Source organism: Prenolepis imparis, unplaced genomic scaffold (assembly GCF_030444845.1).
Source record: "Prenolepis imparis isolate NDT839.2.m4 unplaced genomic scaffold, iyPreImpa1.0 SCAF_10, whole genome shotgun sequence".
Lineage (NCBI taxonomy): Eukaryota > Metazoa > Arthropoda > Insecta > Hymenoptera > Formicidae > Prenolepis > Prenolepis imparis.
The window spans coordinates 16,143,884-16,166,801 of NW_028141168.1; the positions used below are offsets into that span (position 1 = coordinate 16,143,884).

Genomic DNA, 22,918 nt, shown 5'->3' on the forward strand with positions numbered 1-22,918 from the left:
TACATATATACATATATATATATATATATATGTATATTATATATCATTAAAAAGGATTCGAAACTTAAGCGCAAAATAGGACAGCTGCCAACAAGGAAATATAACATTTAAAGTGTCTACAAAATCGATTAGCTTATCACTTGTGCGGAATCAGTTGTGAGCGATGCCAAAACGATAAAAAAAAAATAACCAAATATGACAATATCGACAATATTCTCGAAGAGAAACCATTTATAAATATACGTTCAATCATCGTTCGAAATTACACCGAAATGTCAATTTTTCGCAAAAAATTCGGGAACTGCTCACAGTCGATTCCGACCTTAATAAGTGTCCAGATTCGTGTTTTTTTTTTTTTTTTACAGTAACTGGACATATATCTAACGTGGACAAATGCAATAAGTATAATACAACCAGCTGCGTAGAAGACAACGAGATTGTTTCGTACCAGCATATCCTTTTGTCAAAAAAAAAAAGAAGACTAGAATTAGTTTCTCTTTTTTCTTCTCGGCATCCGCGAAATGTGTTTAAATGAATGTCGAGCTCGGAAATTGATGGTACGCAACAGCATCATCGTCCTCGAGTGTACAGGATATTTAAAAAAATTCTATATATAATATATCTATGTATATAAAAAAAATACGCGTCGAAACAATAAGAGACGGTAAGCGATATTCACACTCTATGCTATCATTAAAAAAAATTCATCAATATCCCTCCTCTCTCTTTTTACATTAACAAAAAACAAATATACGAAAAAGAATACGTAAAATAAACAGTTTATAAATAAACAATGACATCTATAGATAAAGAAAATATAACAAACAATTTTTTCTCACTTCGATTCTATGCGTTATTCCGCCAGACGGATATTCGGCTATTCGTTTCGTATAAATATCATTCTTTTTTCTTTTCGTCTTTTTTTTTTCAATCGATATATACCGCGAAGAATATAAGGTAATATAATATTTAAATTTTGCCAATAGAGATTCGCTTACAGATAATACGATGTGATTTACGCTGCATATCCCATGCTCTCTCTATCTTTCTCTTTCTATCATTCTCACATATACACTCACATTTTCTCTATGTCTTTCACTCTCTCTTACTGTCTCATCACTCTCACACGCACGCAATCATTTTAATTCTCAAGCTGATCATCTCCCCTGCTACTCATACGCGCACATTAAATGTTACTACGTTAAACCAATGTTTTTGAGCCACACACTTTAGTGTTCGTTTTTCATATTTCTTAATTCGGATAAGAGAAGTCCTCGCGCGGGGGTTTGGATGATGATGAGGGGGATGGAAGGGGTTGGAGGGAGTTGCTTCAATAAATATTCTTGCTTTAAACGTCGAAGAACCGGCCGTGCATGGCCACGCGAATTCAAGAAAGACGTGTACGCGAGTTTGGCAAGTCGGGCAATTGTTGTACTACTATAACATATTATTATATGTATATGTATGTGTATGCGTGCTTCCTTTTTTTTGTATAACCTCTCGGTATAATTATAATATCTAATTGGTACTATCAATTCGATATAGTACATCTACGATATTGGTAAAGATTAGAACAAGTAAATGGCAGAGAGGTAGAAGCGGAGAAGAGGGAAGAGGGAGGATGGATGAGGAAAAGGGGTAAATCTCAAAGGGGAGAGGAGAGGAAAAGAGGGTGAGAGGAAGCGTTATGAACGTTATATGATATGATTACGCGTCTCAGTTATTTGGAATAATATTCTATATAACCATATAGAGAGTTGCTGCAGCTAGCTTAGAGATAAGCCGAGAGAAAAGCTTCATATGTGGACGGCGCCCGCACAATTTTTTTTTTTCTTCCTTTTAGTCTAAAGTTTCCGCCTTATATACCTCTACTCTGCTCTCTTTTGACCCGCGCGAAAGATTCGAGAAGGGACCGTCTCATTGATCAGAATATATACATATATATAAAGGACGCATACTTTTTAATTCGCGCGAATTAAATCTGTAATAATTTACTTTCGCGCACACAGAGCATTTCTTATATCGGTAATTTCCAAACCAGAGCCATTCTTTCTTTTTTTTTTTTTTTTTTAGTTACTCGTATACTCCTTGTAAAAATATAAAGCGCTCTTGAAAATTTCTCGATTAAAAAAAAAATTGCAATTTAAATATAGTCGATTAAAATAAACGAAATCTTATCTTGAACTCGAAATAGCGATTGTAATCGATAAAAAAAATAGGGAAAATATTTTCGAGTCTTTCTCTCAAAGAGAATCGCGTATAAAAGAAAGAAAAAAATATACTGATCCTCGTCGTCGATCCATTTCTCAAGTCCGACGCTGCCGGTCGATGCCTGACGTATTAATATATGCGCGCAAAAAACCGGCGCGACTTTGTAACGTCAAAATGCCACATGCCGCCTTTATTCGCCGCACCTCGTCTTAGTTAAGATTTAATGTATATCGTACGTAGAAACACTAACACGGCCGCCCCATAAATCTTCACCGCCCCTGTGTACTGTACAAACTCCTCCGGAGAGACTAAGTTTAGTAATAATTATTATTATTACGCATTATTACGTATATCTCTAATTTGTCGGACGTATCGGCGCCGCCATCGTCGCAGTACTTGCTGCTACCGCGTCACTTAATAATTAACGGTGTGTGTTTGCGGTTATAACATCAAAACATAACTAAGCAATATAATAATGACAATAACTCATAATTTCATAATAATAATAATAATAATAATAATAATAATAATAATAATAATAATATATGAGTATAAGTGCCAGCAGGTTCGCCTTGTAGACTTCAAGACTACAGGGCGGACCTGAGAAGCGAATTTCAAAAACAAAATAATAATAATATTAATAATGATGATGATGATGATAATGATAATAATAATATAATAATAATAATAATAATAGTTCGTAAATATATATATATATATATATATATATATGTATATGTATATAGAGTCATGTGTTTCTATAAAGCTTTTCTACAAATAGATACACCGATTTTCTCGGGGCTAATCGCGTCACATGCGTTTTTCTCACTTCTCGATTCCACGATATTATTTCTTTTTTTTTTTTTTGTTCCGTATACAATGAGCCGGAGTAGATTTGGGCGCGATCATACTTTTCTTTCCTTTTTTTTTTAGTTCGACATCCCGACAGAACAACCGAAAGATCCTTGGGCTACGGCCACGAAATATACAATAATTACTTGTTGTGTACTCTTAACACGATAACAGATTACGTGGAGCGGAACCGATATACGACTATGTTGCGTTATCTCATAATTTTTCTGTATATCTCTGCGTAAGCCGAGAGCACAAGCATGAAATATGGTCCAAAGTATAATTTATATCGCAAACATATGATAAACAAAAAAAAAATGTATTTTTGATATAAATAATCTGAACATTAATTAAGAATGTAATTAATTATAATTTCTATATAAATAAAATTTGTCTTATGTATGTCTGTCTGTGAATGTACCATGAAATATAGCGAATATTTCTTGAAAGTAACAAGTTTCATAATTACAATAGTTAATAATAGATTAGGTAATAAAAGTATTTTCGAATTCTTTCAAATATAAAATAATATATGATCAATGGATTTTAGCAATTTAATTAATACTAGTGATTATTAAGTATTAATTACAGTTTGCAAAATGCATCGTATCACAATTTTTCTCGCGTAAATAAATGTATAATTTATTAAAGATAATTAATGTAAATAAATATTAACGTAATCATCATTACGAGAGATGCACTATTAAAACACACTTAAGAGACGGTACTAACTTTTTAGTCGGAGTAATATAAATATAATGTACATATACCTTTCTCTCTAAACATTTTAATTACAATTACACCGAATGCTTACAATATTTGCGTATATATAAATATAGCAATCATATTTCTGCGAGTGCTCTCTCGCTCCCATTATGTGCTCAGACTTAATTTTTGCAAAACTGTTTAATCTTACACACGCATATATTACGTTCTACCTTCATTCTTTTTGCACATTACATGTTAAAACATTATTACGATATTACGGTATGTAGGTAGGTACTTCGCTATGTGGGGAGATATTTTTTACGTGAGTACATCAGTTTACGCGGTTACTCACATACGCAGCTTAATCATTACATTACGTATGGGGAATATTATTTATAGTATTACTTTTATAGTTTAGGTAATTAGAGGATAAAGTATTAATACGAATATACGAGTTTTTCCTTCCTTTCTTTTTTTTTTATTTAAGATGCGCTTTCTTGCTTTGATTACGGACGTACTATTTTGTTGGAGCTGCTCGTCGTAATTTATGCTGCTTTTTATTCAAGTTAAATTAACAAGGTATCTCTTCTTCCTCAATTTACGTACTTTGCGTTTAAACGTATCCTAAAATGTCATCGCGCCAGCGAAAAAGTCTACCTTGATGCGCGATACAACAGATTCTTCATTTTCTTTTGTTTGTTTTTTCTCATTATATTATATATAATATAGTACTTCTTATTTTTAATAATATATATTATGTGATATATTGTGTACAATATATGTTTTTACGTCGTTATATATTACTAGGCGATCTGTGCAATAGATCTTGTCGGTAATTTTAAAAGGTATGATTCTTGCCGCACATTTTACGTATATTTACGTATATTTTCATTTATTAAAATCTCTCTTTCGATTAAAAGCCTCATTTTTTTAACGATAAATGTAATATATATATTTAATATATATATTTTTCTTTTTTTTCTTTACATTTAATATTAAATAATATTAAATAAATATTATTTAATATATATGTATTTTTATAAAATATATATATGTAATATATATATATTTTATTCTACCTTTTTTTGTAATAATAATTGTAAAATTGATAGTATATGAGAACGCATTATAGTTTAGCATCAAACGACAATGTGTTTATTTTCTATCTATTTTATTGTTGTTAAATTAAGAGTAGCTATACTTAGCTACAAATAAAATTTAGTCGAAACTTTATTTTGGATAAAGAATCAAGACCTATGCATCGATCGCGCTAACATGGAGGAGAAAAAAATAATTGGGTAATAATTTATATATCTCGGTTACTTTTTCCACGTGTTTTACCTTTCTTTTTTTTTTTTTACGAACTCTAAGTAAGTAATACCAACAACGGGTTCTATATATCTATGGAAAGGTCTACCCTGACACCAAATTACGTATTTAATGTACTAAGAGTGAGATACTCGTCCGGTGATGTGGCTCGTGTTTCTAATACATATGTGTACGAATGTGTGTACAATGTATATCTTATTTTTTTCATAACTCTTTCAATGTTTCTCGTTTTCATCAAAGTCAGTATACACTCATAAACATTTACGTATAATTTCTAACAAAACGCTGATATAGAAGAATAACTTAAGGCTGTGCAAACTGAAACAATCAAAAGTAAACGTTATATAAATTATGTTATAGAACTATCTAACAACCGTAAAATTTCACATGAATATCTTACTTTAATAATCAATGCCTTTCCTTTCGTAATGAATAAATGATCAAAAATATGTACGTTCACGTGTGTACTTGTATATAAGTGTATTCTGTCTATCAACACGGCAGGATGATCGAGATAATTACTCTTTGTTGAACTCTTGGCAAAAATTCAATCGCCAAATGTATATTATATAGTTATTATACTATCCATCATGCCTAGAAACAACATTCAGAAAGATTTATTCTCGAGATCCAATATTAATATGCTCACGGCATGTCATATCATCTTTCTAGCGCGTGAATATATCGTTTGAATATTTTTGCATTCACGTTTCCTTAAATTGTTCGGTACAATTTGAGAATTCAAATGACGATTTTATTGCTCATGAGATAGGATATTACTTTTTAGTCACATTGGTAAAAAAATAAATATTCTAAATTTTTTTATTGTGTCGGATTTAAAATAATTTATTATATATTTCATTGACAAAAAGTTTCATTTATTGTGTGATTTGTGTCTGAATTGACGTATATTTTGAAACGGCTGACAAATTAAAAAATATTCCATTTTTTCGTTTTACGAATATAGATTGTTTTCTTACCGCGAAATTAAGCGTAATCGAAAGAAAAAGCTGAAAATTCAAATTTTGTAACATTATACATATTATTCATATGTATTACTGTACAATTTGTAAAATCAGATTTCTTTCTTTAAGTGTGTGTGTATGTGTGTAAGTGTAGATGTGTATGTATGTGTAAGACAGAATTATGCTAACTTTTTTTATAAAATTCATATTATAGATTTTAAAAAAAATTTACAAATATCTAATGACTAATGAATTGAGAATTATACTAATTTTTTTTTCATAAAATTCATATTATAGATTAAAAAAAAGTTACAAATCTATCTAATGGCCAATGACTAATCTCTATTCTTTCGACGAAAAACCTAGACATTTTAATAAAGTCGGCACTAAATAACGTCGAAGCTAACTCGTTTGAAAAGTAAAGTGCTCAAATACTGTTGAATCTGTCGAAATAAGCGATGTAAGAAAAAAATAATTGGTGTATACGCCAGAGTTACTTACAATTTGAGCCCGATATCGAATGATGGATATCGTAGATATACTTGAAGTCCGCAATCGCGCGAGAGACACGTTGTTCGTTGTTTGACCACAAGAAGGTCGCGAAATTTTACTCTTCTTTTAATTTCCATTTTCTTTTTGCGATCACACGAAGGAAGTAAGAAAAAAATATTCGTGTGACGTTGAAGATCAAACAACTCAACCATCGATAAGAACGATAAAGCGGTTACTTCGAAATCGCTTCATCGTTTTCTTCCTCCGTACAATGTATTCAAATACAACGAAGGAAGATGTAGCTGAACTTGGGAATTCGCACATATGAAAAGCTATGGCTCAGCCATATATGGTAAGATCAGCTAAATCTTCATCGATGTCTTAGAGCGGTTAATCTTCGTCGTCATACAATTGATAGATGCCATGACGTTAGCTCGTTTTGCAACTTAGCTAAGTTACTTACTTCCTTCTTTCTCAAAGTTCGATCAATTAATTCGATTGATTAGTACTGTCGTGGTTGATAATTCGGTTGGCCGGCCATACGACCATTAATCCATCAGTTTCGGCCCATTTAACTAGTCTATTCGTCACCACGTAATAACGTGGCTCTGTCCATGGCAGTATCACGCCAATTCGTGCGTTCGTCGCGTGCGATAATGGCTCATTGTGTAGCACCCGATTAACAATATACATTTTTTTTTTTTTTTTTTACGTTCTAGGAATCAGTCACAGGCTGAACCCCGAGAGAAATTTTGCTCCACGGAGGCTAGCCAAGTAAGTACGTAGCTGGGGGATAGGGTGCGTTCTCATTCTCTATATATGCTTTCAGAGTTTCTTCTCTACTGTAATGTCTACGTATTTTTTTTTTGTATAGAAAAACAAAAGGGGAGAACCGACTCAGCAAGGCGTTTGTCGTACCTTTTTCTGCCCGGAGAAGACTGCGCGCTCCGTCTTCTATTTCTCTCTTCTCAACAGGCCTCCTAAATTCTCTTCCATCTTCCACCTCGATACAAGACCAGTGATCGCGAGACCGAAGCACCGAAGAAGATCGCAAAAATCTTTCGCATCGGATGTTTCGTACCTGTTTTCCCGCGTGCGAAGGCGTGTGAGAGGGAGAGAACTCAGGATCTTCTTACCGTAGCCGTGTTTACCAACTACTTCGCTTCGGAGTCTTCGTCCAGGCCGCTCCAGTCTCTTGTGTCTTCCTTAAAAGAAAGAGAGTCGGCTCAGTAAGGTATCCTATGTGGGTACCTTACTGACTGCTTTCAGAAGATCGCTTTGCGTCTTTTCCAAGCCGCTTACGTGATGTTGCTGCTGATGCTGAAGGGCGGCGCTCTGCTGCTCCTGCTGCAACTTGGCCTGTTTCTCCGCCTGCTGTTTCTTCATCATGTCTTGCTCCTCGCGCTCGCGTCTGGCCTGCTCGTTGATCTCTTTAACCGCTCTTAACTCCTTTTTCAGCTTCATTCGCCGATTTTGAAACCAGATTTTGATCTGTCGTTCCGTCAGGCAGAGCGCATGAGCGATCTCTATTCGTCGCCGTCGCGTCAGATAGTGATTGAAGTGAAATTCTTTTTCTAATTCCAGCGTTTGGAACCGCGTGTACGTTTGCCGGCCTCTGCGCCTCGGGCAGCCGTTCGGACCTGAAAATGTTAACAAATCTAATTTTTGAGATTTTCTCGTCGATAGTCTTTAGACACTTATTCTTTTTCAGGACAAACTGAAATGCCAATGCGCAAACAAATTGATGCTGGTGAATATGAGATTAAAAATATTCTTTCTACTATTGCCGAATATTTTTAACTCAAAAGTTTTGCCTCGCATTTATTAGCGTCACATATTCGTTAAAAAAATATACTTTATTAAATATTTAAATATATATGTGTAAATAATTATAAATTTGATAAGTGCAAGATACATATATTTAATTATACCTATATATTCCATATTTCTCTCAAGAAGAACATAAATTGTATTACGTAAATATATTACGCTTTTGATAACATTTTATTTGGAAAAGATGTCCCTAAATCCCATAACCGCAATCTTTTGTTAACTGACAATACTCTTTTGTCAGTGTCTCTCAATAAACCCACAGGTATCATTTCCACAAATCTAAACTCTCTCCTCACTTTCTCTCACAGAAAGAAAAAAAAAAAAAATACGAACTTTTGCGGGCAGTTTTATTGCGACGCTGGAAAAAAAGGTAAAAAAAAGAACGAGAAACAATAGATGCTATTCGGAAAGTCTAACTCGCCAAATCCTTTCTATAAGAGATGCTACGTTATTCGCCTTTACTTTCTCCAACAATTTATGTCATATAAACAGAGATGTGAGTAATTAAAAATTTTTTTGGTTCGTGTTTAGGATTAAGAACCTAAATAGGGTTGTAAATTACGCAATATAAGATTTATATTACATCTACGAAATGTCAGATCCAGATGGATCTCCGCGACAACTGAATGTGATCAAATGACACCATACTGTCATTGATATTAGAATATAAAAAAAAACAATAATAATCAGGTAATAATTCATTAATGCTAATGAGATAAATTGAAGATAACTACATTTGAAACGAGAAAGAGACAGACTTTTTTTTATACGCTATAATAATGTCACTGCTGAATTTCGAACATATTTTTGCAATCAATTTGAAGGTAACTTCACTTTCAGTTGTCGTCATGGACGAAGCGCGTCTCTTCGGTAAATCGCTAAGGAGAACCGGTTCCTTAGCGCAAAGAACGGAGACAGCTATAATACCATCATTCGCAGTGCGACGCTGAGTGGCCATATTATTGCCTCGTGATGAAGCAAATGCGTGCTACTGACCAATAAAAGATAGCAAGACTTTTCGTTTCCCCTCGTTTATTTCACGACAATACGGAAGATTGTACGGACACGTTGAAAAAGTGAGAAAATTAATTATTGTATCGGTGAAATCCAGTTATCGTATTAATTTTATTATATTGGAATTCTCTGGGAAGAAGATAGCAATTAGTCACGGATACCTTGCATGATATTTTATATATAATTAAAAAGAAGAAACTTAGTTTATAAAATTTAACTCTAGACAATCGTGAAAAAGGTCACACCGTATGCACGGGACACACATTCTATAAATAGATTCATTTCCGTAAATAAATAAACGTGAAGAAGCGTAATGATATTCCTAAAAAGACAGTAATGTGCTATTCATGAGAGATCGATTAGCAAGCGATAGCAATTTACGCTGAATTTATAGGCGGACGTGATCCGGTTACACCTCGCGGATTAGAATGTATCGAGGAATTAGATTAACAAATAGGCGAACACAGGCAGGGGGTGGGGACGCATTATCCATACGACAGATTTAAACGTAGCGGCGCCATATTTTCCATCTCCTGTCATAACGATCGGTCGTGCGGTGGCGCTCGAATGACACGCACGTGCGCAATTTCCGATGCAGGATGACCCATGAAATACGTATCGCCCCGGAGCAGAAAATTCTTGGAGAATGCAGAGAATGCTGATATTGAATTCAGCATGGCCGTTCTCTCGCCGGCGCGGTCCAAGCGCCAGAGCGTATATATACCTGAATCAGCGACCGCACACTCACGAATTCCGCTCTTTTGCGCACGTGTGTGTAGGTAGTAGACGGGCGTCCGTATTGGCGCGAATCAACACGGTTTTTAGCGGCGTTGGTACGTGTGCGTCAGTTTGGCACACGTACGTCCGCTGCAGCCACCACCGGGGTGGTTACCGCGAAGCCCGAAGGGTGGGACATAGGTTACCTTGGCAACCAGAGGGGAAACCATTCCATCCTCCCGGCGGCATATCACGCGAGAGAGGCCAAGCCTAGCAGAGCAGAGCAGAGCTACCAGAAAACTCTCTCTTGCAGCCTCTCTACCCTCCTCTCGACCCTACATACGAGAGAGAGAGAGAGAGAGAGAGAGAGAGAGAGAGAGAGAGAGAGAGAGAGAGAGAGAGAGAGAGAGAGAGAGAAAGAGAGACCAGCCGCGTACACGTCGTACTCTTAGGAAGACGGGTGAACTTGATTGCGCCCACTCCATTCGCCATAAATATGGCCCATCGGCGAAGTGCTGGCGCGAGCATTATCAATAATTTCGACGCGGAGAACTAATGCCGAGAGGAAGAGGGGTGTGTGCCAGAATTTATTTGGCGAGAGAATAAAGTCGACTGAGGTGACGGAAAGAGGCTTATCTGGACGGCTGTGACATTTGTTCGATGGGAGAATAACAAGAAGCTAAATTTTCCAAAGATACAAAGGCGAACTATTTTAAAAGGATGTGATAGCTTTTTTCTGTACAAAAAAAATGTAAAAAAATTCGGGAACTTTTCGCGATCGAGTTTACCATCAGAAAAGCTTATTTATAGAGAAGCGTTAATTAACGTTTTGCCGCAAATGATTCAGAGACAAATAAATTATAGTCAATTGCCGGTGGTCCATTGCCACCCTACAGAAGGGCGGCTACAATGAGATACGCCATTACGGATGGCACAGGCCTGTGTCTAATTACGGTCATATACTAAGTTTAATATCTGCTTTAGATCCACTTTATCACGCACCTCGGGATTTGGGGAACAATCGTGGATATTGTGGAAGTTTGTCATGCTATGTATCCGCTGCGTTCCATGTATATATCGCTACGCATCCCTTCATGTTTAATCAAATTGTTTTGGCCCACGCTACTTTTTCGAAAATAGCTCTACCTAAAGATTTATTACCTCTTCTATATTAAAAAATAAAATGATATGACATTCGTATTCCATCTCTTTGATATTTTAGACCTTCGCGACCAACTCTAAATAAAATTTAATGATTATTCCAATTTTATAAATAATTTATCCGCAATTTTTTTCCGATCTCGATCTCTCTCATATCTGTCAAATTATACAAGAAGAGCCCAGGCCTCGTTTTGTATTGTCAAATGCAATGCAAATGCTCTCGGTTTCACGAAAACGATTTATTAATACGCTAAATGGATCGATGCTTATAGATCTTGATTTATTAACGAGGTCGCGCACTGTATCGCACCAGAATGCTTCGATTAAGCTCCGATTAGGATCGCGCTTTAAACATTCCAGAGGATAGCGTCACGTGGCATCGCTGTTCTAAGATTAGCTCCTAGCTCCTATAGACTATATCGTTCGCGGCGGAAAAAAAATTTCGAGCAAACATAGCGTGACATCAGGACGGTTCGTCGCCCGCGAAATGTCACACGCGAAGCGGAGAGAAGATAGATTTCTCCGCGACGGCAGAGAGACGTCGCGATGTCGCCAAAACTTGACAGCACCTGCAAATCGCGGGGACGTGGACCCTCTTCGTTGGCTCGTATCAGACGCGTCGCGTTTGTACGGCCTGAAATTCTCTTTGTTCGACCGCCGCGCCGGAGGGACCATGCGTGAGCCCCTTCTCATAGCGATCCATTCATAAATATCTCAAAACGGCTTAATTTCGCGGCGCTGCGGGCGAATAAAATCTCGAGCCGGTGAAAAATGTAGACAGTTCGCCAGATGAAGGGGGAAGACGGCGGTGGTAGAGGGAAGTGAGGGACGAGGGAGAGGAGATACGGCGTAGCCACGACCCACGGGTTCGCTTGATCGCAGTCTCGGGTCACTGCAACCTCTGCCAGAACGATAGAGTTGGGCGATCGGGTAGGAGGCATGTTAAAGGAAGGAGGAGGGAATAGAGGTGGAATGCGACTCTGCGAAAGAGGCAAAGAGAAAGAGAGAGAGAAAGATGAGAGAGTGGAAGAGATATGTAAAGGAACGAGAGGAATGGAGAGTGCCAAGTGAGGAAAAATGCCTACGATAACTCGGCCGTCCGTTCCGTCGCGATTCCAAGTCCCGAGTCCCGGGCGCGATTTATGTGGCTAATCCCCGCACTCTTTCTTGCCTCTCTGTATCTGCATCTCGCCAGGTATCCGGTTCAACTCTAATTCAAGGCCGTTCGCCAATTATTCAGCTTCGCTAGACACATATTATGTATATAATCACGTGCAAAGGAATTTATATATATGTATACATATATTTATATCGTTGCTCTATCTGATCCGTTGTTGATTGAACTCTTTCTCTGCATGCTAAGTTCCTTGCGATGCTATTATCACGAGTTGCAGCGCGTTATTGAGAACATAGCGATATGAAAAATTCGAATCTAACGATCGAGGAAAGCGTAGTAGTCGCGTGAGTAAAATGCTGCGCATATGGAATTTGCTGGCCATGTTATAATTTCTATTTCGTAACTGATGACATCGAGATTTTTCCATTGTAGTGAAAAAAATAATATTCTTGACATTTATTACCAATGGAATGCGATCCGACAGTATCCGTCTGATATCACGGCGGAAAAAAAACGAGTTACATAAATTTCATATGTATAGTCTCCGTTTTTGTGCACGTGATTGTAAACGGTACAAGAAAGAAGAATCCTAATTAAATCTCTTCTAATTTAAATAAAATATATCATTACACTCTCTAGTTCTAATATTTATAAGTGGGTAATTTTACAATTCCAATATATTTCGAAAATAAATTGCTAAGATCTTGCTTATTAGAGTATATCAATGACATACTTTCCTCTCTTGAAAGTAATCACTATTGCTAATATCAATCTTACAAAACGCAACACGATTTAGACGATTACCCTATTTCGAAACCAAACCGAAGAATATTATTTTCGTTATTTATTATTCATCATAAATTTCGTCATCAAAATATTCTACTCTAGCATTTCATTTTTTTTTAAAGCCAGAAAAAGACTAGAGCTTTAAATCTGATTTCACACTAAGGGAGATTCTTAATACAATTAAAAATAACAATTTCAAGTTAAGAAATACTTTTTACATAAACTCCCAATCTAATCCATACATATAATTTTCAAAGAAAATAATTAAATCGGGAAACTTAAAAGAAATACATATATAGCCAAGATCAAATTATTCTCTCTGATATTAACAAGAAAATTTATTCCAGTATCTCCTTTATATAAATAAAAATCGAATGAGCCAAACTAGCATGAAAACGAAATTATTATTTTCAATCGCAAAGCTTAGCGAGAGAAACCGAAATCGCATGGAGACGCGCACAAGGCGCGCGGTTGACATTTAAACGCCTCTTTAGATTTACGACAACTTGGCCCTATTGCCGCTATTACGGCACAGCAGTCTCTACCAGCTATTTTGTTCCAGTGGAAATGAATGACTGTCCAGTCCACTTGAAGTGACTGCCACTCCTCGTGATCCAAACGAATCTCTTCACGCGGTCTTGTCAAATATCATTTTTGCAATGGAAAAGGGAGAGAGTATACAATTAATAAATCACCTACGTAATGTGACTAATTAAGAAAACCAACTACATAAAATTAGCATCTGCGACATAATTATACACGTGAGCACATAATTCAAAGACATTATCAAATGCCATTTTTGTAAGAACACACCGCTAATAGATCCATATAATTAATTGAAATAAATTAGCAATATATTAGCTATCGATGATAATTGACCGTGAAGAATGAGCAAAAAGTAGATATATAAGCGCCCACATACAAAAACTTCTGAGCGTAAAAGAAATACAGTCTTAATATAACATAATTATATTTAAAAAATTTAATATTAAAAGAATATAAAAAAAAATATAAGATACTTTTTTCAATATACACTTATATAAATAGCACTCTCTTAAAATATAAAATTTTCATAGAAACTTTAACTCTCTTTTTTCTTCATTTGTCTTCATTTTCATTATTATGGTATATTAAAAATGTCTTAGAGATTAATGTATCATTAGATTACACATATCATTACATTTATGAAAAGGATATTAAAATAAAAAATTCAATAAATATCACTTTCTTCTTTACTCGAATATATATTGATAATTTTATTAGATCTTTACACTTTGCTAATAATTTTATTATATGTTAAAAAAAGAGGTATCAAATATATCAAATGTATATTTATATTTATAAATATAAAAGATAAATATCTAGGCGCAATAAAAATTATGAAACTTATAAAGTTTATTTAATATGTAATTTTTACATTCAATCGTATATCATATCTTTTTCTCAATCCTATCGCATTTGTATCGTGATTGTGTGTGTAATTACAACTTTGCTCCCCCAAACTTACGTAAGAACATTTTTTTGTTCATATGCCGCTTACATATACCAGCGTACCATGTTGTGGATATAAAAGAGAAATAAGCACTGACATTTTACGAGAACAATCCGAAGAATCTTCACCGATTTAGAAACTGGAGCAGAGTCTCGTGTTCCGATCGGTGGCTGCAGTGGCCGACCTGACATTGACATTAACCACTACGAAAGCGATTTATCGCTTCCCCAGTTATTACATACACGAAGGACGGCGGTATATACGAGCCCTCTCCACAAGTAACTGGCAAGGATGTCACATGACTGATATACATATATATAAAATCTTATTTTTTTTTATTTATAATTATTTATTCAAATCCAACTGTATATTCTAGCATAAATCAGTTAAGAGCTGGCTTTTTAAAATTTAATTTTTTTAAACTTATGAAATTAAATAAATTTCTGTTTTTAGCAAATTTTTGTTTACAATTATATTTTAATATAAACATTAAAATATTTAATATAGAGGATTTTATATTAAAATATTTAATATAGAGCAAGTTAAACATTTTATTATCAATAATGATAATTATTTTCAAGTCGTAAAAGAACCTATAATCGGGAGGAAGAATGCTTCTAAAAAAAAAAATCCGAAAGCGGACATTTGTATTACGCATACATTGAAGATGACGCGAGCCGCAAAGATGATACCGACGAGCCTGGAAGCTGGATACACAGGTGCGCACGCGTAGCGTCCGTCATGACCGGCAATAGACTTAAATCCTGATTGGTTGGACAGCTAGTTGGAGACTGTGTGCGAAGCGTACAGGTACGCCGAAGGGAGAATTTGGAGGGGCGAGGGCAGATCCATATATACATACATATATGTACATATACATATATACAATATATATGGGGGTATAGCGTTCGTATATATACATCGGGCGCGGCAATAAAGGATTCCGACAAGGATGGATGGTGAGAGGGGGAAGTTCGCTCCATTGTTCCCGGCGGAACCCAAACGCCATCCATAAGGGTGCCTCCCATTATCCGGCGTGTATCTACCACACGCGCACGCCTCGGCGTACTCGCGTGCTCTCGTACATATATACACGCGAGGATACGCAGACTCTCGTCCGCCTAAAGATCGAATGTACCCAGATGCGTGGCGGTGCCTTTCACGGTGTTGTAGTGTATATACCTACATGGCGACCAATTGTGCCGCCACGGCGCACAATAAGAGCTCTAATCTCCCACGAAATTGTAAAGTCGAGGAGGAAAATTTATAAGAAGGGTCCAAAGAGTCTCTCCCGGACGAACATCGCCGCTCCACTGATAGAAGGCGTCTTGAGAAAGAGAGCCGCGTATATTTCGCGGATTTGGAAGAGATATTAGATAAGCTGCTGGCGTAAAAATCCCCCGATTCAATACGGTAATATCTCTTTAATTATCCAGATGAAGATTAACGCGTCACTTTTAATATTAATTTTTTTTCTCAATTATCATTTTGATTTATAGAAAATAAGATAATTTAAAATAGAATAATTTAATTTAAAATAAAATAATGTTACAAATAAAACTTGAAATTTTATTTTTGTTTATTATATTATTATTTAAAAAGATATTGAAGTATATTAAAAATTTAACACCGCGGCGAAGAGTTAAAATTTATTAATTTTTCATCAATGCCCCGGATTGTGTGTGAAATTACGGAAGATACTAAATTTTGTACGACATTCACTGTCGCGGACGCAATACGAGCATGCAGATAATACTCAAATATAATTGAGTGCCCGTGTACGAGGTGTAAACGTCACAATAACTTTTATCAAATCGATAACTCATCCGTACGCCGAAGAAATCCCGGCCATTTTCCGTATGTCCACATAATGTCGCTTGAAACTGCCGCTAAATTTATCACAAATAAAGTGTACGATGTACATTCAGAAAATTTATCGCCCGATCGACAGCGTAATTTTTATTATCGAACATATCTCGTGCGCTAGTTATCCTCTATAACGCACGCTTATTTAATTCGTCTCTACCAAAGAATCTTCAAGAGCGGTCGAAGGCGGCAGCGGCAGCTCTCAAAAATAAACCTGTCGGCAAAGCGCCAGGCTCGAAATACGCGTAATCTCATGCCGCAGGGCGAGGAGGCCTTGTTTCGAAACGAGATTAAATTTTAATTTTACAATAAAGAATGAAGTATTAGAATGCCGTTGGCAAACATTCCTTCCCCTCTTAAAGCTCGTAACGGAGGCTTGCTACCCTCTATATTCTGACTAACGGCCTCCACCTCCGCCTCCGACAGGGCAACAGCGCGAACAGCTACCCCCGTGGAACCCCTAAGACTCTAATTACGGCCTTACATCCCCCACCATTTCTCTCTCTCTCTCTATCTCTCTCTTTCTCTTTCTATCGTGGCCTGCGGCGCCCTTTCTGACTATTCTCATATTTTCTGACACTCCCCGTGTTACCACACTCCACTACAACCCACCCCCCTTACGCCATTACATGCAAATGCCACGGTTGTCTCTTTCCGCTAATAAAAGTCGTGCCCGTGCAATTTAGAACATCCGACGTTGGGCGCTATGGCTTCCGAAAGATACGAAACGAGACGCGGAATAAGTCTAGAAAGACGGCGAGAGAGACTTGGAGAGGATTATTACTCATTAGTAGAGTTGAAAGTAAAGACGCGGAGAGAGAAAGAGAGTAGATTCTTTATGCAACTCTCGAACTCGACGAATAAAATAAAATTTAGAAAGAGAAATTCTTTTTTTAAATTATATATGGTACACATATAATTGTATCTAATATTATTTCATTAAAACACATAAGAAAAGCAATTAAAATGTTTTTAAGAATTAAAAAATATAAATTAAATGATTGAATTAAAGTAAAAAACAATCGTTACGGCTCTGCTAAAATTTAATAACTAATTAGAATCTCAAAATGAGTTGGCGATGAGAGCCCTCTCATCGCCAACTCATTTTGAGACTCTAATTAGTTATTAAAAAATATAATTATTTATCAAAATTAATAATAAAAAAGGGCAAAGAGTCGCAGCAAGAAATTCGTGCTGATAATACTTTTATTATAAAATTCAGACACATTATTATTATAATTATTTACCTTGTCCAGATTGTATAAATTAGTATTATAAAATACAAAAAAATGCACTGCTGTCAAAAAATTTGATATATGTATTTATAAAGCATCGAATATTTTTTTTCTAATCGAAAAATTTGTCAAAGATATATTTTTCTTGTACATCGATATATTTTTTTGAATGCAGAGAATCCTTTACAGATACGTGCATATAGGTAAAATTAAATGTTTTATCGTGATAACCTTGGTAATGTAAAACCGATAATTGTCTGAAAGTCTCACGTATCGTAATTCTATAATATATTTGCCGTATTCAAATTTGATACATCATCATTAAGAAGATGATATCACGTATGACCTGCTGCTGATAGATAACAACTCAATCAGAATCCTAAACTTCTCACCGTCTCCGACCTTCGCTTCCATTAGAATATATTTAACTATATAACAGAACCTCGCGAGTGTTTATTAAGTCTGATGGCTTGTAATATTTCTATTGAGGCTAAAAGCGAACGTCACGCATCTCCAACAACATAGGACATACAATAATGCTCTTTGATTTTACGCCAGGAAAAAGTATATTCCTTCTCGCAGTTTCTATAAAATGCGAGCGCCAGCGAGGTATACAGCAGATATATCTCCGTGGTTTGTGCGTTTAAGTGTATCAGTAAGCTTCCGTGAGACAAGGATCTCCTTGCATCGCATCTAATAAATTGTTCGCAAACACCGCTTGAAGCTCGAATTATCTTTCATTTGCTGAAGTGCAGTTGAACTTTGAAGAAATTATCGTCCCGTTAAAATGTAAATCAAAATTCGCACCCTTCGGTTTTATTTACCACACGTCTCCTAATTTAATAATTACGATCATCAAATAATCAAGTCAAAGATATATATTTTTTCTGTCAAAAAATAAAAAGAAAAACTTGCAGAAGAATCGAAGGAAAAGGAAGAACGTCGCTCTCTTAGCTCATCGGCGAAAAATCGCGGAATATTTATCCGCCTATAGAGATAATCTGCAATTAGGAAACCTTCGCTAGGCAAACATACATATATAACAATAATAACTGGTAAGATAAAAGAACTCCTCCGAGAGAGGAGACACAGCCCTTCTCTCTCTCCTCTTTTCCTCTCTCTCTCTCGTGTACTTTGGTACACGCGCGCTTCCTCCTGGACTCTCCGGTTCAACTTGGACACATCACGCGAACAAAGGGGATTTGCGCGCACATGCGCACTCGATTCCACAGCACTGGTAACGATTCTAGCTCCTGTTATAAGCTAGAACACCCTCCAATTCTCTTTCTCTCTCTCTTTCTCTCGCCCTTTCTCCCTCTTTCTCTTTTTCTCTTTTGCTCTTTCCTCACTTCTCTTTGGTCATCCACTGAATCGAAACAAGGTGCAGGAGTAGCTCCTACACACACAGTGGACCAATGTGTGAACGTGTAACACGAACGTGGATACGGAAGCTAGATGTGCATCTCGCTATTTGAGAATCATAACGAAATATCATGTGCACCACAAATGTAGAAGAAATCTATGTACCCCAATATAGATATATCACTGAAGAAATATATATATCCGTATTCGCTTCAATTTATTATAAATTTATTTATCATACATGTGCGTTCCAAATCGACAATTGCGATTCAATAATTAAGTAAAGATATTACTGCATTATACTGCAAATCTTTTCGTCGAAAAATTTTCTAGACCGCGATGGAAAAATCGCGGAATGTTTCTATCTGTCTATAAGGAGAAATGTAGAAATGCACGCACATATAATATTTACAATAAAAATACATATTAATAATGAGATGTTGAAGTAAGCTCGTATGCAAGCTGCGTTGCCAGGTTGCGAGATTGGAGAAAGCAAAAGGGAAAAAGGATAGTACGTATCTATAAGCCCTGGCGAGACGACACACAAAAGCTGGAAATAGTGCTCTTAGTTTTTATCGGGGGATAACACAGTCGTGTGGGTAAACGATATCGGAGCACCAGCGTGAAACAGCTGATGTACTCCGCGCGGTATGTAAACCGAATCGTTCTACGATATATATAATATACATATATACAACCGTTCCCCTCTATCCGTGGAGCAGCTTCCGGAAACTGTTACCGTTAAGGGGTATCTTTAAAAGACCGCAATTTATTAAATATTACTATTTTATCGAGAGAACATCTTCACTTCTCTATAAAAGCTTAATTATGGCGGGAAATAAAAACTCCTATCCCGGAGCAGAAAATGCGACGTGTGTAAAAATGTATCCGCCATGATTCGCCGGTGTACGGATTTGATTTATGATCGAAGTAAACGAGTTCGGAAGAGATATATATACGTGAAACAGGCTCGTTTCTCCTTATAGGAGAACATCCGTAAATCGCGAAATTACGGATAATTATGGACACCGGAGGAAAAAAGTACATTTTATTGAAACAAACCAGAACGTAATTCACGAGTGGATAGCTAAAAGCATATATAGTGGATTATATCGAGGTCGTCCAGGGCAAACGGATCATCTTACGAACGACTGAACTTCAGCGCCGCGAAGTTGTAGTAACTCTACCTCGGATGAAACCCCCCGACTAAAGAGAGAATCTCTTCCCCCTCGACAAGTCCCCCCTAGCCCTATCGCGCTATTGTATAAATAATACGTTCGACAATCAAGTGTCCCGTATTACACGCCGTAGTACATACGTTTCGCCGCGCGTTAAAATGCAAATGTATTTCCGGACGTGGATTTCCAACAATTACATGGCGTTGTTGTCTAACAACAACACGCATAAAGAAGAGGCGTACACCATTCGGGATTTCGGCTATCCCGCTATAGATTATACAGGGTTCCCTTTTGGGATACGTCGCCCTTCGCCATCGAAAACCCTTAGATAGGCGTCGCGATTCGCCCTTGGTCCCTTCCACCCCACGTTTACGTCTACAAACGTCGCCTTCGGTCCTTCACCCCCCTGGATATCCAACATCGCGTCGGCTAAAGGTCTATATCGCGCACCGTCAAACCTGCCCGAATTGCTCGTCGTCGTGTTATGCAAACAGCCGGATTTGTTATGATAGTGCCCTCGCCGAGGCTCGTTCCTCCACTACCATCGTGTGTCTTCGGCCTCGGCGATGCACGGCTTAGAGCCGGAGAGAGAGCACGTTTTCTCGCCTGGACAACGTCGTTCCGTATGTCAACGCTATACATTTCCGTAAGTACGCGGACGATATTCCCTCCAGCTTTGAGTACGGCCTCTCTCTATCTCTCTTTTTCTCGGTAGCGCGAAAATATGAAACATCTTAAGGAGTCCGTCGGCTCCTTTTATATCCGCCGCTTCTTCGCTCATATAATGGTACACTCCAGGAGGATAGTGAGCCGAGTAATGGCGTTGGAATAATCTTAATCCCGGTATCGCGAATATATTTTCTCGAACGAAATTATTCGTGTAAAAAAAATCTTCGAATACGAGAAGCTCCCACTCATGAAATGGATAATAAATATATAATATATAGTCTCTAATAATTAATATCTTGTACTCTTATCATATAATATATATTAGAGATATTATATATATTATTAATTATTATTAAAGACGATATATAGAGCAAATGTTATATCAATACTTGAAAAATTTATATTATTAAGTTCTACATGTTAAAGTTAAAGAGAAAGAATTTCTCTTTCTTTCGATATCGCAATACTGATAAAAAGGTATCGATAAAGACATGGTTTTAAAAACATTTATCTTAATGTATTGCAGACATCGCTTCGAAAACAAATGATTAATCCGAAATATTCGCGGAAGCGTTTGTATAGGTTGATTATTTTATGCCATGTTTTTTTTATTTTATATTTTATATCCTTGAATTTATTGATTTTTTTTCACGTATTTTATTAATTTCATTATAATTTATTCGTTAATTATTACACTTTCTTAATTTATTAGAACATTGTATGTTTCAATAAATTATTACTCGACCTGCATACACGACTTATATGTATATGTATATACATATATACATATATATTTACAAAAACGTATGTTTGAGCCAAAATGTTCGAAGCACGTGTACTAATATTAGTCGAATTGACACGAATATACTTGTGGGTTAATTTAAACGCCGACACTGCCGAGCGATAAGTGCACTGCGAGCGCTGTTTGTTTGAAATAATTTAATGAGATTACAACGGCAGGTCGTGCAGATAATAATATCGTTGTTTAGAGTTCCATTTGACGCCATAGCACTCCATTAAAGCGATAGTTCATTCTTTGATCAATGACTCAGAAAAATCTGCGTTTCTCTCAAGTTTATATTGACGACAAATAAACTTTTCAAGATACGCTTCAAAGTTATGATTTAAAATACGAAAGAATGCATGAATATAATTTTATATAATTTATTAGTATTTATCATTTTTTAACTTTATTTTTTTTTCTTTATAAATTTAAATCATGAATAATGTTGTAATCAACGAATCAACAAACATATGTTAAGAAGCACAAACATATTTTCGAAATGGCTTCATCTATATTTAAGCAGAATGCTCGAAATAAAAGATATTAATTCGAAATTGTTCTCATCTACTTTATTATCATTGAGTTATGATTATGTAAATTAATGTCTTGTCAAGCAATAAGATTTTGATATAATGATATACATATATCCAAGATGTATGCATTAATTCGAAAACATTTGCAATTATCAACTTTCTTGTAAATTAATATATAAAATCATTTTTTTTTTTTTTTACATAAAGCTGATTTATAATAAACGATGCAAACGCATTGCAGATATTAATAATAGCATATTGTCAGGTTTTGATAAAAAAATAATAGTAATATAATAATATTATATTATTTTTAAGATTAATTTTAAGATCTCAAATTGTATCATAATATTATATTTATTTTATAATAATATAATTTCAACATTGAGTATAAATTTTTACGAAACTCTATGAAACTCAAAAACTGCACATTCTGCAAATCTGACAAATACTTAAAACAGAAGAAAGGGACTCTTGATAGAAACAACCTTGAAACCCTTTTGATACACGCCTTACTCGAGTTAAAGGATTGCATGCGGAGAAACCTTGTTTACCCGATTCTACGCAACATCGAGATTTTTAAATCAAGTCAGACATAAAAGGCGAAAATAAATTAG

The 22,918-nt window shown here is 35.9% G+C and overlaps 2 protein-coding genes across 4 annotated transcripts in view; both read right to left on the reverse strand.

Moving 5' to 3' along the window:
* Nucleotides 1-22,918, reverse strand: part of LOC145941850 (uncharacterized) — a 163,179-nt gene that overhangs the window by 20,000 nt on the left and 120,261 nt on the right. The window lies entirely within an intron of this gene.
* Nucleotides 3,058-22,918, reverse strand: part of LOC145941848 (homeobox protein abdominal-A homolog) — a 31,931-nt gene continuing 12,070 nt past the window's right edge. The window contains exons 3-4 of one of the 2 annotated variants that reach the window (XM_083048196.1): nt 7,860-8,197; nt 3,058-7,762 (exon numbers count right to left, since the gene is read on the reverse strand). In XM_083048196.1, the coding sequence (XP_082904322.1) occupies nt 7,712-7,762; nt 7,860-8,197 (389 nt within the window). In that variant the 3' untranslated portion in view covers nt 3,058-7,711. Of the gene's footprint in view, nt 8,198-22,918 lie in introns of both variants that reach the window. The other variant, XM_083048195.1, reaches the window with a different exon arrangement.